Below are 16,884 nucleotides of genomic sequence, written 5' to 3' on the forward strand. Positions count from 1 at the left end.
CGTGCGTTGGAACCAAAATGTGCTGCTAACAGACCTAGCTTTTCAGGGCTGTTACCCCCTGAACCAGATTGGTCCTCTTGTGTTGCAGCTCCCTGGCACAGTGTGTCAGGGGCTCAAGATGCAGGAGGGGTCGGCTCCTACTATGCACCTGCCAGCTGAGATTAGACCCTAAGTATATTCTTCTAAGGGGGATACTTATTTAGAGCCACTACACATTTTAGGGAGCATTCCTCCCAGACACCCCCATGTGATTCTCAGTCACCTGAGAATGCCCCAAAAGGCTTAGGGGAGCAAGGTGCTCTATTTCTTTGGAGTGGAAAATTCCATACTCATGAGTTAGAGGATTCTGAGTTGGTCAAATCCAATGAGAGGAAGAACTAAAACACATACACGAACCCAACAAGACAGAAACAAACAACAAAACAGTTAAGCAAAACTAACAATGATCAAACACAAATTATATGATTTCTGAGCGCTCTAAGTTTAAGCAGAAATTAATACCATCTGGTTGTTAATGCTAACTTTAGTTCTTTAAAAAGAATTTGCAAGAAAGAATCCCAAACCAGTTTTCTCACCTAGTGATGGGGACCAAGCTGAAAACTGCTCTCTGCCAATACAGAAGCCAACAGGTTCACTTTCCTTGATGGAAGCGAGTGGAAACTTCCACAACAAAAGGAGTTTTTTTTTTTTTGAACAGTGAATGAACCTCAGACCCCCAAATGAAAAACAATGGATGACCAGGGGTCCCTGGAGGAAAGAATTCCTGGACTTCAGCAATCATCCTATTGGTTTGGGCTATAAGGTGCCCAAGCTGGTACCAAGCACCGATAGGCTAGCTGCTGCGGGCCAGGTTGCCTTCACTCAGGATCCCTTTCTGGTTACCAGATGTCAATCAAGAAAAATAATGAGACAAGCCTCAATTATTTCAGGACTGCCCTGAGTAGACCCCAGCTTGAAGGGACCCAAGATATTTTCCTTTCACAGATTCAACCACTAAAGTATGTCTTAGATGTTTAATTTTCACACACTTTAGACAAAAAGAGGTTGAAATATAACATAAAATATTTAGGATTAGTCAAATGCTATCATGAGATGATAAAACGAAATCCTAAACTTGTATAGAACTGATATAGTCAATTTGCAATTTGGGCAAAAACGTATTTTTGTTTCAGGAGACATTCACTGATAACCCAGCCCTTGGTTTCGTTGATGCTGGGATCATCTTTGCTATCCATTCACCAAAGACGGTGCCACAGTTTGATGGGTTAGGCTTGTTGTCACCTGTGGGAATGCACACAAGGGTAACCATCCGCCAAGTGAAGGTAAATACTGCAGAGAAGTCAAGTCTGAGGAAATTAGGTGGGGTAGTGAATGCATCAAACACATAAGTAATGCTTTTCACTAGAAATTCCTTTCTCCCATACCTGTAAAACACCATTAGAAATTCCAAAATTTCATTTCAGATCCTTTTCCTTTATCTGAAGGTACATGATTAGTGGAAACAGAAACTATATAAGTGAAAGCTGGGAAGCCTATCAAATCCAAAGTAACTTTACATTTCATTAGAAATGGAAAGGGTCATTAAGTATAAAAAGGTACCTAAGTTGCTGAGCCATGATTCTTCAATGAGACTATCTGGGAAGGAGAAAATTAGTGGGAAAAGCAGGAATCTTGGAGTCAGGCTGGTCTGGTAGGTTTCTGTTTGCCAGCCACTTACTTGCTCAGTAACTTTCTTTAACTAGCTTCCTGAATTTGCATCTCCTTTCTGCACAAATGGGACAGGGGTAATATTTTCCTTTCATAGTAAGGAAGTTTAAGTGAAGTACTGCAAAGAAAGCACTTATCATTGATAGACACAAGAGACAGCCAACGGCCCCTGGTGAAACTCCACCTTCAAGTCTAAAACAGTCTGAAGGCTGAAAAACTAGACTGCTTGTCTCAGATGAAGTCTGCCCTTTCCCACCTGATTCTTTCTGAAAAATGCCCATCTGCACATTGGGAGGAAGGGGTGGAGCCTTGGGAAGTTTACATTGTTTGCAGTGGGGAGGAGCCTGGCCTCTCCTGTATCTGTGTGGTGACCTGAGATTCAATCTGTGAGGTGGGAAACCTACCAGCAAGACTCTCTCTCACTTAGCTGAGAGTCATTTTTTTTTTTTCCTTTTTAACCAATAAATTCCATTTCCTTACCCTTCTATGTGTCTGCGAGCCTCATGTTTCCTGGTCATGTGACAAGAGCTCAGTTTTAGCTGAACTAAGGAGAAAGTTCTGTAACACCGTGTTGCCTGGCACATAATAGTTGCTTGTTAAAGGATCTTTTTAAAATGTGATTTTGGTTGCTGTTTTGTAGGTGAGCTGATTACTACACTAATATAACATTTACGTAAGTGATCTTTTTTTCCTTATATGAGTTGATTTTTAGAATACTCAATGTGTCTGACTTTATTAATTCACATTTGGGATATATGTTTAAGGATCACTATTATACTTAGCTTCAGGGAATTTCAGGTCAATAGAGTAGGCAAAATAGACAAATGTAACCAATTTTGGTTTTGGAAATCCAAGAGCTCTGAGAGTAAAATAAAAATGTGTATCAGCTTCTTGATGGAAAATTGATGTAAATAAATCTCCTGAACCAAGTATTTATCTTATCTTAAGACAGTTCATCAAGAATACCCTTGGGGAGAATGCAATCCTAACATCAAGCTGCAGAATTTTAGCAACTACAGCACTTCCGGTTGCTTGAAGGAATGCAAAGCCCAGCACATAAAAAAGCAATGTGGATGTGTTCCTTTTCTTCTTCCTGGTAAATAAAGACTAACTGCCCCCTTACTTAACTAGACAGTTAAGTGTTTCTTACAGGGTTACAAAAGGTCTGGGAGGAATAGAGTATTGAAATACAAATGGAATATTAAGTATTATTAAATGTAATTACAGATGCTGCTAACCCATTCACAGAAAATTATTATATTCTTAAACCTGTTCCTTCTCTTTGCAGCCTAAAATGACAACTAGTGACAAAGTCATCAGAAGTTCAGTCCTAAATTTCTTTGAATTTTATGTTTATATTTACTTAATTTGAAACATAGCAAATCAACATGTCACTAAATTGTTTTCCACTCTTATGAAATTCTACACTGGAAAATTATCCACTTGCCAAGTACAACTTCGACTGACAAGTTTTACATTATAAAATCATAGCAGAGATTTCTGGAAAAGAAAATTGTTTTATCAGGGTGGGGCCCCAATACTTACTCCCAAAGGCTAAAATTTGATGGTCTTAAATATCTAAAACAGCACACCAAGTTTTTCTTAATTTTGAAAGAAAAATTAGATCATGGATATGTCTTACCAAGCCTGAAGATTTCACTGTTGCAAAGTTGTTTCCTTTGTGACTGTAAACTTACCTTCCGGGGCCTCCTTTTCATACAATTTGCAGCTTTTCCAGAACCATGGGTGAGAGGCAAGCATTCAAGGAAGCAATCGAGCAGGGTGAATAAGAGCCAGATCTCAACTAGGCCGCTCATGCCAGCTCCACAATTTCTCTCCTAGGTGATCTTGAACAAGTGACCTAACCTCTCTACTCTGCTGTCAAATGGAGGAGAGGATAATAATTCCATCTTATAGGGTTGCTGTAAGAATGAAAGGGGTATGTAAGTGGTTCAAATAGTGCCTGGCACAGAATACAGTCTATATAAATGTCAGATATTTTTATTCAGGTCTCTTACATCCCCCTCCCACAGCATATCTAGAAAGATATATTGTAACACAATCTACCTGCCAAAATATTGTAACTGCCCAACGGGCTCACTTTGCCTGCTGCCTAGACAGAACTGATTTATCAAGACAAAGGAATTGCAATAGAGAAAAACTAATTCATGCAGAGCTGCGTGCGGGAGGCTGGAGTTTTATTATGACTCAAATCAGTCTCCCTAAGTATTCTGAGATCAGAGTTTTAAGGATAATTTGGTGGGAAGGGGACCAGTGAACCAGTGAATCAGGGATTCTGATTGGTCAGATCAGAGGTGAAATGATATGCAGTTGAAGCTGTCTTTTTGCACTGAGTCAATTCCTGGGTAGGGGTCACAAAACCAGATGGGCCAGATTTTTTATCTGAGTGGTTCCAGCTGATCATTGGAGGCAGGGTCTGCAACATATCTCAAGCACTGATCTTAGCTTTTATAATAGTAATGTTATCACTAGAAGCAATTTGGGGAGGTTTAGAATCTTTCACCCTCCAGCTGCATGACTCCTAAACATAATTTCTAATCTTGTGACTACTTTGTTAGCCCTACAAAGGCAGTCTAGTCCCCAGGCAGGAAGAGGGTTTGTTTTGGGAAAGGGCTGTTATTGTCTGTTTCAGAGCTAACCCATAAAAAACTAAGTTCCTCCCAAAGTTCAGCTAACGCCCAAGAATGAACAAGGACAGGTTGGAGGTTAGAAACAAGATGGAGTCACTTACGTCAAATCTCTTTCACTGTAATCATTGTTTGAGATATAAATTTTGCAAATGTGGTTTCATTATTTTTCAGAGGTTTCCAGAATCATCACATCCTTCTTTCTAGTATCCAGATTATTGATCTCTGGCCCCTCCAAAAACTGCTGTTCTATGTAAAACTGCTGGCTCTGGCTTTGATTTCTCCTTCCTAATTTACTGGCAAAGTAACTGGAAAGAAGTCTGAATTGTTTCATGCAGAATAAGGTTTACAATTTTAAAATTTATTATTATTAAACAAAAGCCTACTGGCTAATGTGGACCAGAAACTAGGCAAGGTGCTACATAAAACACAAAGAAGGATATCTGCATGATCTTTAAGATATATATCAAATGCATTCAGGAATATGATCTTATTTGGTTAGATTCTCACACATACCTTTAAGTCTACTGATATATGAATAAATGGAAGATTCTAAACGTTAAATGAATTCACTGAGGTAATTCCACTAACAATTTGAGGAAGCAATCTCCAAAATAGCTTTTCAGATATTGGTTATTTCCAAAATTTCATTGCTCTTTTTTGTTTGTTTGTTTTTCTTTTTGTTTTCTTTTTTGTGTTCCATCTACCATCTTTGTTTTTTTTTTTCTCAATTGTTCTTTATAATGGAAGAAATATTATTGCCAGAGCAAGAAATAATTCAGAAAAATGAAGCTTTTTCCTAACTCACTGTTGGAGGTAGATTTTTTAAACTTATTTTATTTTATTCATAAAGAGCACTTCCTTATAGTTAGTTAAACATTCCACAAATTGTCCACACATTGTAAGTGGACAATCTCGTTTGGTTATTTTTAAGATTACTGACTAAACATTGTGGCTAACCGTTGAGCCACATGGACTATAGCAATAGACAAATATTGTGTTAAGGCTAAGCGACTAAGGCTTTAGAATCAGCCCTAGGAGTAAACCTAGCTCTGATACATAGTGATTTTACTACGTATCTGACAATCTGACAATCTATAGTAGGTGCTTAACAAATATTGGTACTTACCTGCCCCCCTCCCATCCTACCTCTGGAATGGCAGTCTATCAGGAATGTGTGTGTGTGTGCGTGTGTGTGTGTAAATGGATAGAGGGAGCAGGATGGAAGACATACAGAATGTGCCAAGGTTCCCCTAACTGTGTGGTCTTGAGCAAGCCACTTTCTGAGGCTTAGTTTCTTTATCTGTAAAATGAAGATTCTCATATCGCAGGATTGTGAACAGCGTCAAATGAGATGACGACTGTGAACATAATTTTAAATTTGGAAACTACTCACATTTTAAAATTATTATTCCCACTTAAAGATTTTAGAATAATGTAGACAGACGGAAAGAGGTATGGAAAGAAACGAAAGCATTATTCTTCCTCCCAACACATATTTTCACTGAATACTAACTTGATTCCATAGTTTTGCTTATGAAAGAATAAATGCTCATATAGATGAATGGGTGGGTGGATGAATGGATGGACAGATGTATGTAAGAAAGGTATTTTTGTCATTAGATCACTTATTTTACAAAATGTAAAGTCTCTATATGTTACACTTATTATTTTTAAGGAAATGGGATAGAATGCGACCTACAAAAGTACTTCAACTGTGTTTCTCCTGTACTTGGTAAGTGCTTAATTTACTTTTGTTTTCAGGATTTATATTAAAGTTGCTCAAAGTAATACAAGACATTAAGTCAAACTATGGATAGCCCAGAAATTAAACAGAATATAGTACATACGAGAAGATCTTTTTGTAAGTGTTCTTAAATAGTAGCTAACAAACACAGGCAGTACACACAAACAAACAAAAACCCTCTGATACTAAGACACATCTGAATTTTCAAATTTTGTTCTTTTTTATAATCAAAATATCCTAGTTGTTTTTTTATTGTTCCACAAATAAAACATGTTTATTGTGAATAGTTAAAATACTACAGAATAGAAAGGAAATCACGTAAAAATAAGTAGAAATTTTATTACTGAGAATTCCTCTCACTGTTTGGGAGTAATCTTTCATTCATTCATTTCATTGTATGTTCATGGCATATAAAATTTTTTCATAAATGTAATTATAACTGTACATGCCATATTTATTGGGGGCAAGTTGTTATTAAAGAGCCCACTCTTTTTTTTTTTTTTGCTTTTACCTTAACCTGGAACAATTGCTAACACTTTAGTATATCCTACCATCACTTTCTCCACATACACATCTGCATATCACTTGAAGTCATGGGTTGTTTTATTAAAACAGAATCCCAGTATATACCCTTCTACACAACTTGCTTTTCTAACCCATTGTGGAAATATCTCCAGGATAGCAGGAATAGATTGAAAAGGTTCTTTTCAATGGTTGTAAAATATTTCAAGGTATGGCTATAGGTAGAAGGAATCTTTTTTTATGTAGACCACAGACTGAACATGCAAAAGCCATATTACTAACCAATAGACTTGAAATGATGTTGCCAGATTTCTTCTGATTCCTTATCCCTGTTGGAGGCTGGAGGGAGAGCTTGGAGAAAAAAACCATGCATGCAGTTCAGCAGGGACTGTTGTGGGATAAGGGGGTCAGAAGAGTGTGTGTGTTTGTGTGTGTGAGAGAGTATTATGTACATGAGAGTATATGTATGTAAGTGTGTGTGTGTGTGTGTATGTGTGTGTGAGCTTATGTGTGTATGGGATTGTGTGAGTGCATGTGAGTGTAGGGGAAGAGTGATGGTCTTTACCAGCAGTGCTAAAGAACTAGCAGATGCATGCAAAAGTTATCTCCCAGAGAAGTCAAAGTTAGAGTCTGAAAAACAAACCCAAAGTTTGTCAGTTACCGGGAGGTCTTGGTAAACAACTGGTTCATGAGAACAAAGGGTTTCAGTATCAAAACCAAAGGAAAAACAAGAACCTGAGTATCTAGCTTGGATGAGGAGCAGTGAGAATGGGCACTGGGAGGTGGTCCAAAGGGAAGCTGGAGACAAACACTACCTGCTGCAGGGACTTTTTTCCAGTATGCGTTTGCATGGATAGCCTGGTTGCTCTGAAGGAGCCAAGAGAGAACACTGAATGGAGAACCTCGGGGGTTGATTTGGAAGTGACCGGGCCAACAGAAATAAGAGACTGCAAATACCCAGGAGCACATTTCATACCACTGTATGTTGAGAGAAATCTGAAGATGTTTAGTGTAAACCTGAGACATTGGTTTGCAGGGTTGTTTGACTGTCCCTCTCAAAGTGACATGGGGCCACACACTTTCCATCTTTCTTCTGTCCAAATATCTGATATTTTACAGAAATAGACCCAGATACTTCCTGAAAATAATTTCTTAAATCCAGTAAAGATCCCAATCCAGTGACTCAATGAATTCAAAGATAAAAACTTCCAGGCCTTATATTGTGTCTCCTCTGCTACATTCAGAGTAACATATAAACACCATTTGTTGTTGGTAACCACTTTTTTTTTAACATTGAAAGTGAAATGATAAACTTTATAAAACTATCCTAACCATGATGAAATATTTCTCTTCTCTGAATTCCCTGTCCTGATTTTCATTTCAGACCACATTGAACTTAAGGAGTTATGTACAGTGGGAACACATAACTCTAGCTGCCCTGTTTCTTGTGAAGAAACAGAATACCCTGCCACTATTTCTTATTCCTCTTTTCCAAGTCAAAAAGCTTTGAAATATCTTTCCAATAAGTTGAATCAAAGCCGGAAATACATCAGGTAATCTTACTAGCTTTTTAAACTACTGATAATTAACATAGATTTTTTTTTCTTTATTGAAAACCCTCGAAGACTTAGGAAATGAAATTCTGATCAATCAAGGGAGGCAATAGCTTTTTTCACTGAACTAACAATGAAACCATAGAATTTTAAAAGTAGATAAGTTCATATCGTTCAACTCCTTACTTTAATTGTGTGAAGAGGAAAATGATGCTTGTGTGAGTAATTTACTCATGATCAAACCTTTATTGCCCAAACTGGGGAAAATAATAATGTTGACTGATAACAACGGATGCCTTAAAATGTGAAAATTTCCTACCTGTACGTTATACACTTTGAGTCTTCTAATAACTGTACAAGGTAGATGAAACAGAAATTAATATTCTATTTTTACAGAAGAGGAAACTGAAGGACATCGTATTTTAAATGGTTCTGTGAAGGTAGTCAGGGGCCCAGAAAGAAGTTATGCCTGAGAACTTTGATGCTGGTCCCCATGTCTTTGCAACCCAGATACATGATTCCATGTACCCTGATTAACTGAGAATTAAATTAGTCCTCTTTCTGCTATACCATACTGCCTCTTAAAAATTACAAATCAAACTTCATAAATAACTCTTTGTTTTTTAACAGGGAAGCAACTTTAGCATTTCTCTGTGTTTCTTCTTTGTAGTTTTAGGACTAGGACATGAAGCAGCAATATATATAGTATACTGGTGTTTGTAGTTATATCTATTAAAATGAAAATATGTTAACTAAGGTTGATGTACATTTTCATAGATGTGTGCATAATTTGGAAAGCATGCTTTGATTCCAATGTTAGCCTTGTACTTACTTTAATAAAATAAAAAAAAAATTCCCATGTAAACACCAAGATAATAAAGTGGTCTTTACAGATCAGAAAGAAAAAGGATTTTCATCAAAACAGGGCTAATGGAGTGATTCCAAACAGCAGATAAAATGATAAACAGCTATAAAATGTACAATTATGTTTGTTTACACTTCCAACTCCAGCACAGACATCTATTTATATATTTTGTTTTAATGTGAGAAACTGATTTGCTTTTAATATTGTTCCTGATATATTTAAATATGACTTAGAAGAACATTTCCTGTGTCTTTTGGTTGATGGAAATCTCCTGAGTTTCATAATTATTTAATATGCAGAGAAAGTAGACATGATTTTGGAGACATACTGGTGAATCAGAAAAGAAAGCCATGTATGAAGCAAGAGGATCTTAAGGAATGCTGTTTTTTTCTTTTTTCCTCCCCGCAAAACTCAGATTATTCTTGAAACAGGAGAGTTCTCTGATTTCTCCTTGCAGAATGTGCAAAAGGGGTGTGGCTTGCCTGTTCGGTGTCCCTGCAGCTCAAACTCCTATGGAGAGCATGCAGAGGGGCAGGTGCAGAGGCCGGGGGAGCGCTTTGGGCTCCTGCCCCATGATAGTGTCTAGGGGTGGGTGCCTGCAACCCTAGGGTTGCAAAACTCTTTCAGCTTTGCTGTCTACAGATGGCTGGAGGTTTAATCAACTCAATGGACCCTCTGCCTTATCGTAAAGGCAAGGGCCAGTGCGACAGCCTTCTGTATCCCAAGTTCTTGCCCAGTGTCCCAGAAGAATCGGATTACACACGGGCTCGAAGGATGAGTGCAAGATTTTATTGTGTAGTGGAGGTGGCTCTCATTGAGATGGATCAGGAGCCAGAAGGAGGGATGGAGTGGGATTGCGATCTTTGCGTGGAAGCAGGCAGCCTATGGCTAGACTCTTCTCTCTACACCCCCGGCTGAATTCCCCTTGGTGTCCAGATGTGCCTCCTCTTCTCTCTTTCTCTGCCGCATCATTTTGCCATCACTGGTTTGTTGATCTGCTGGTCTGCTGGTATCTTCTGGAGCTTGGGGTTTGGGTTTCATATGGAGGCAGGATAAGGGGTGTAGTAGGCCAAAAGGCAACTTTTTGGGTGCAAAAACAGAAATGCCTGTTCTCATTTAGAGCCACTTTATCCAGGCCTGAGGGTGGGCCTTTGCTAGGGAACTGCCCTCTTCTACCCAGTATTTTTCTGTTTCCTGTCCATATAATTATGAATAGTTCTCCAATTAATCTTATCACATAATGTACATGTAGGGACCTTACATGGTTTTAAACAGTGGAGGCCATTACCAGGAAGACTAAGGTGAGCAGCTGAACAAAGGTGGCTGGATTCAGGGATTGTTCAGCTCCTACATAAAGACAGTTAGAAGTCACACATATAATTAAATAACTGGTTTGTGTAAAGGTACTGGAAATCAGAGAGTGGTAAATCAGAAAACAGAAATGCAGTTTGTCAGGACGGCAAATGTGAAATATTAGCAGCAGTCATTTTAAAAGAAGCAACCCCTAACTTAATCATGAAGCTGCATGTGTGTCTTCCTGGGACAGAAATAAATGCTACTTCATGGTCAATCCAGGGCCTCACGAGGCTGCTGCTGGACCTCAAAATGTTGAGAGGCTTAGCTTCACCGTAGCAGGCAGTGTGGAGTTTACCGTTGAAGATAAGGGTAAATTGTGTCTGAAGTTAGGCCAACCTCATCAGTAAAACAGGTGAATTTTTAAAATTGTTCTGTTTGAACTTAACAAATTTTGAAATAAAAATTGTATAAAATTATTTCCTTTATGCCAAATTAATTAATTCCTCTAATGTAGCACTCCTGTTCAAGCATCTGGAAGCTCTTTAAAAACTATCTTGGGATAGAATAAAAAATTTAGTTTTTATTTTATAATTGTGCCTCTCCTGACACAAACAAATATTTTTGGAGTTAAATCCTGTTAAATCTTGAACAACTTCACTATTGCCATGAGGCACAGATTCAGTGAGACACAAACGATTGGACAAAACAACTGCCTGAGAGAAGTTGAGCAAATATCACAATATTTTTGCAGGGGAATAATTTATCTTCTCTCAAAATCGCAGGTGGATAATGCTTGGAAATGATTATGAATGTTGTGCTTGGGAAATTAAACAATATTATCAGTGCACATGCAAATTAGGAGCACAGTGGAGGCCAAAGAGATTGGAATATTACTAAAATTTCTGGACTTCCTAGACAACTTTATTATTTCCATTACTTTGGGAACTGGTTTATCATTTGTAAATATTACTTCAGTCCCTGATTATCTACTTAAACATAGTACATTCTCCTGTTACTCAGGGTTAAACCAGTGAAAATTAAGTAAACATATTAATGATATATTTTGAATTAAGTATATTTGTAATTATTGATTTCAAAAATTGTAAACATGAAGGAGAGTGATTTACAGCCATGTTCCTTAGGTGTGTTAAAGATCACCACATAATTTAGGAAACCCTGCTGATAGTATCCATTCTTAATGGATACTATTATTATTATTGACATTTTAAAATCAGAAGGTGCTTGGTTTCAGATTCAGCTTATAACACTGAGAGGGTAATATTGATCCATTCATTTATTGGTTTTCATCTTTAATTTGCTCCCTTATTTGTCCGTTTTACATATAGGTAATGAACAACCTATTATTTGTTAAGATTCAGGAGTAGTCTAGGCATTAGGGATACCTCGGTGTACAACAGACAAAAATCCTGCCTTGCTGCGCTTCTGTCCACTGGGATGGAAATGGGTGATCACTGTATGTAGTCTTGTCGGATGGTATAAAGCACTGTGAGGGAGTGGCAGCAGAAAAGCAGCCTGGGGAAGCCAGGGTCAGGGAGGGTTGTTCTCAGGTCTGTGGATTATTATTAGAAAAGTCCTTCCTGACAATACTTGTTGAAGTGGGAGTACATTAAAGTTGGAAACAGAAAGACCAGTTAGCAAGCTATTGCAAAAATCCTGGTGAGAGGTCATGAAGGCTTGGGCAAAGGTGGTAGCTTTGAATGGGGTGAGAGGTCGTAGGAGTCCAGATATATTTTGAAGGTGACACAGAAAATGGGATTTCCTGATGGACTGACTATGGAGTGTGAAAATTTACACTGTAAATAACGGAAATGTGAAGGATTTGACTTAGAACATGTTAAAGTTGGAACATCTATTGGATATCCAAATAGAAATATAAGAATGAACTGAATATATTATTGAAGCTCAAGGTAGGGGTCTGGGCTGGAGACAGAGAAAGTGAGGGCTTCCAAGACCATGGAACGAGCTATTAATATCATTTTAAAAGATGTTTAGCCACTCTGGTCACGTATAAAGATTTCAAACAGCCATTAAGAAAACAGAGTCTTTGCCTAAGTATACTAATGACATATAGTTAATAATTAGTATTCATCGAACACCCAATATACTTCAGGCTCTGTGTCAATTTTGCATATACATAATTTAATTGCACCTCACTACCACTCTGTGAGCGTAACTCTAAAATCCTGACTACTCATGAGGAAACCATGACTCAGAAAATACAATGTGATTTCTTGAAGGTCGTGTAAGTAACAAAAGACAGAACCAAGATTTGAATGAAAACCAAACACACATTTAAATGTTTGTAAATACTTTATTCAGTAGATATTTACATTTAATGCCTTTTTCTAGTTTCTCAGGAATGAGGTACAGAAAAATTATTGGGGAAAAATATTTTTTCTTAAAAACCAACATGACAAAATGCCTTCTACATCCTGCTAATGGTGCTTAATAGTAAAAACAATCCTGTGTCCAGTTTAACATGAAATAGCGTATAAAACAAAAATGAATATTACTTTTATTAGATGGGAATTAAAAGTAATGCTGACAATCTTAAGCTATATTAACTCTATTTTTTATCCCTAGAGAGAATCTTGTAAAAATTGAAATTAACTATAGTGACCTAAACTATAAGATAACCCAGCAGCAAAAGGCAGTGAGTGTGCCTGAGTTACTTGGTAAGTGTTATTTAATTGCTCCTTATCATTATTATTATTATTATTTATTGATACAGAGTCTCGCTCTGTCACCCAGGCTGGAGTGTAGTGGCGCGATCTCGGCTCACTGCAAGCTCTGCCTCCTGGGTTCACGCCATTCTCCTGCCTCAGACTCCAGAGTAGCTGGGGCTACAGGCGCCCGCCACCAAGACCAGCTAATTTTTTGTATTTTGAGTGGAGACGGGATGTCACCATGTTAGCCAGGGTGGTCTCGATCTCCTGACCTCATGATCTGCCCACCTCGTGATCCACCTGCCTCAGCTTCCCAAAGTGCTGGGATTACAGGCGTGAGCCACCGCGCCTGGCCTAATTGCTCCTTATTTTTTAAAATTTTTATCAGTTTTTTTCTTTCATATTTAAGATTTAGCTTATCAATGGAGGACAAGAATTCAATTAAACTTGTCATTCAGCTGCTATTTAAATCTGTCATATTTCCACTCCCTAGAAAACACTGTACAACCTCACATGGACTTTTATAAAGAAAAGGCTGGTGGTGTTTCATCTCCACTCACACTCACATCAAACTTTACCATTAGATCCCTCATCAAGTGACTCTTGTAGAATGTTTCATCTATCCTACACCTGGGTAAATGTCAGCCACCGTATACCTCCACACAGGGCTCTATCCCAGAGTGGCTTAAAAAGAAGAACCTGAGAAAGCAAAATTAGGCATTTCGTTTACAACCACTGCCTGCTCGCTTGCCTTCTCCACACAGTCCCTAATAAACATAGTGGCTGATTTTCTAGATCTCACCGCATCTTAGAGGAAGCCGTGTGGGAGACAGAAGAAGGGCTTAGACTCAGGCAAAAGTGACAGCAGTCAGACATTGCAGCTGAGACCCTGAATATGGAGGAAATATGTCAATTCGCCAAAGCTCTTGGAGAAGCCTATACTTCATTATTGCACTTTACAAAAACAGAATGGTCCTAAGAATGGCCTAGGGCAATGAGATAATGGCTAATAATGTAATCTATTTATGAAAGTGGTGCTGGAGTAGTCAGATTCAGAGACAGAAAAGTAAAAGAGTTGTTGCCATGGGCCGAGAAGAGGAAGAATGAGGAGTTAAAGTTTAATGCATACAGTTTCAGTTAGGGAAGATGAAAACATCCTGGAAATAGATAAAGATGATGGAATGGCTGCATAACAATGTGAAGGTACTTAATGCCACAGTACTGTATACTGTGGTTAGTATGGTAGTTTTTATGTTTTATATATTTTATCACAATAAAAAAGCACAAACAGTAAATATAAGTATCAATTTTAAAATATCAAAAAAGGCAATGTTGTGTTAATATATTTTGGTTAAAACCAATATTATGAATGCATAAAAAGAAATACAGTTTTGACACTTGATGTCAAAACTTGTTTGGAAATTAATTTTCTGGAAAACATCATCATCCAGTAGTGCCATCTGGATGACACTTTTCTGCTCTTCATTTAACACCTAGAAGTGAGTTTGTAATTATCTAGAATCTCTAATGAATTTACCTAGATTTTATATCCTCCAAAGTCTTAGAGTTATATGTTTGGAATCAGATTTTATGTTTGCTTTTCTTCTCTGCTTTTTATGGTGATTTGTAGGAATATTGCTTTGATATTACCAATTGCTATTAACTTATTCATAGCAAATGCTAAAAAACAATTAACCAATCTTCATCTCAGTTATGATGATATTTTGCTTCAACTAATTTAACTTCTGATAATATTTGTTTTTTATGAAAAATAATGACATTGAATCTTTACTGGTTTTATTACAGCAGATCTTGGTGGTCAGTTGGGTCTATTTTGTGGGGCCAGTCTGATCACGATCATAGAGATTATTGAGTATCTATTCACCAATTTCTACTGGATATGCATTTTCTTTTTGCTGAAGATACCTGAAATGACCCAGTGGACTCCTCCACCTCAGAATCATCTGGGAAATAAAAATAGGATAGAGGAGTGTTAATGGTCATTTAGAATAAAATAATTTGCTTTTCTCTTCATGATACCTTCAGATTTATCATGACTAATTCATTGTTATATCACTTTGCCATAGTTTCGAGAGTTCAATAAAAGCCATTAAAGATATATATCTCTTCATAAATATTTCTATTTGTCTTTATCTGCATATATGTGTGTGCATGTGTGTATATATATGAAATAAAGAAATAGGAACTATGTTTTTCACCTTTGTGTTCCCTGCACCTAGAACAGTAAAAATTATATAAAAGACATCTCATAAATGTTTTTCAATGAAAGAATATTGGTGTAGTGAAAAAAAGACATTATTTATGACTAAATATGCAAACTAGACCCAATAAACTATACATGAGGAAACAAAATATTTCTTTATTCAAGAAATGGTATGTATAATTTATGCTTTATAAAGTTTTAAAGAATTTTTATTTTCATTAAGATTCAACATATTTTTTTTTTTCTATTTTATGTGGAGTGTTCTATTGTAAGTGACTTTTGGAGGGACAGAAATCTATGTTTCCCATACCAGTGGTACTTAACACCTATCTAATTGAAAATAAAGTTATATGTATGCTATCTTGAAAATACATGGCATTTTCTCATTTTTTCCCCAAGTACTTCTATTTACATATTTAGTCCAGAGGGAAATTCAGGAGTTTCGGTGTTCTCTCTCCCCTTCGGGTAATAGGTCTACTTTCAGTCTCTCAGAATATTCAATTAAAGGTGACTTTTAGATGAATTCTCAAACATATTTAAGAAATAATAATAAGTCAAAGAATCTTTCCTCTAATTTATTCTCGATGGTATTGCAATTTCTTCCAGATGTAAGAGAATAACTCCTGAAAGTCTTGATATTGTTTTCCAGCTTAATGATAAGCAAGTACTAGTTCCGTGAGAATGAGGCCAGTGCAATTTGATGGTACTAACATTAGGAATATGAATATCTCATAACTCAGAAATCCCAATCTTGGGTAAATGGGTAAATACTCTGGAGAAATTCTCCCACCGATGTGGCATGCAGCTTCGGACTTTATTGCAATTCTTCTACTTATCCTTTTTTTTTTTTTTTTTTTTTTTTTTGAGATGGGGTCGTGCTCTTTCACCTGGGCTAGAGTGTAGTGGTGTGATCTCAGCCACTGCAACCTACGCTGCAACCTCTGCCTCCAGGGTTCAAGTGATTCTCCTACCTCAGCCTCCCAAGTAGCTGGGATTACAGGTACCTGCCACCATACCTGGTTAATTTTTGTATTTTTAGTAGAGATGGGGTTTCACCATGTTGGCTAGGCTGGTCTCGAACTCCTGACCTCAAGTGATTCACCCACCTCAGCCTCCCAACATGTTGGGATTATAGGCATGAACCTCCAGACCCAGCCTACTTATCCAAATATTGGTTCTAATTATAGCCATGTGCAACTCTTTGAATGCAATAACTTTTTTGCTTATCTGTGTTGGTGGATATCATGAAAATTATGCATGGATCTTCTTTTTCCAGTTCATCAGCTATCATTAGTGTTAGTGTATTTTGTGTGTGGCCCAAGAAAATTCTATTTTCTTGAATATAGTGATGCCCAGGGAAGTCAAGAGGTTGGAGACCTCTTAAAAATTAAGCTAGAAGATACTATTCTTTCCCCTTTTTTTCAATATATTGAAAAATATTGAAACAATTTGTATTTTGAGTGATTCATAGAAGGATTCCACAAATTTTGTTGTGTCTAACATAAAATGGGTCAAGTAGCAGAATACAATTGAGAAAATGCTATTTTTTGAACTTGAGGAAGTCTATGTTTTAGGAAGTATTAAGTATCACATATAGCTCACTAATTTATCTTCCAATTCTCCTGTGGTAAGAAA

General features: G+C 37.2%; 1 protein-coding gene across 1 annotated transcript in view; it reads left to right on the forward strand.

Moving 5' to 3' along the window:
* ASIC5 (acid sensing ion channel subunit family member 5) overlaps positions 1 to 16,062 on the forward strand; it is a 37,220-nt gene extending 21,158 nt beyond the window's left edge. The window contains exons 5-10 of the mRNA XM_003899295.5: positions 1,173 to 1,322; positions 2,656 to 2,803; positions 6,034 to 6,090; positions 8,009 to 8,177; positions 12,943 to 13,034; positions 14,832 to 16,062. Coding sequence (XP_003899344.1) covers positions 1,173 to 1,322; positions 2,656 to 2,803; positions 6,034 to 6,090; positions 8,009 to 8,177; positions 12,943 to 13,034; positions 14,832 to 15,022 — 807 coding nt within the window. The 3' untranslated portion in view covers positions 15,023 to 16,062. The remainder of the gene's footprint in view (positions 1 to 1,172; positions 1,323 to 2,655; positions 2,804 to 6,033; positions 6,091 to 8,008; positions 8,178 to 12,942; positions 13,035 to 14,831) is intronic.
* The last annotated feature ends 822 nt before the right edge of the window (positions 16,063 to 16,884 follow it).

Source organism: Papio anubis, chromosome 3 (genome assembly GCF_008728515.1).
Source record: "Papio anubis isolate 15944 chromosome 3, Panubis1.0, whole genome shotgun sequence".
In the NCBI taxonomy this organism is placed as follows: domain Eukaryota; kingdom Metazoa; phylum Chordata; class Mammalia; order Primates; family Cercopithecidae; genus Papio; species Papio anubis.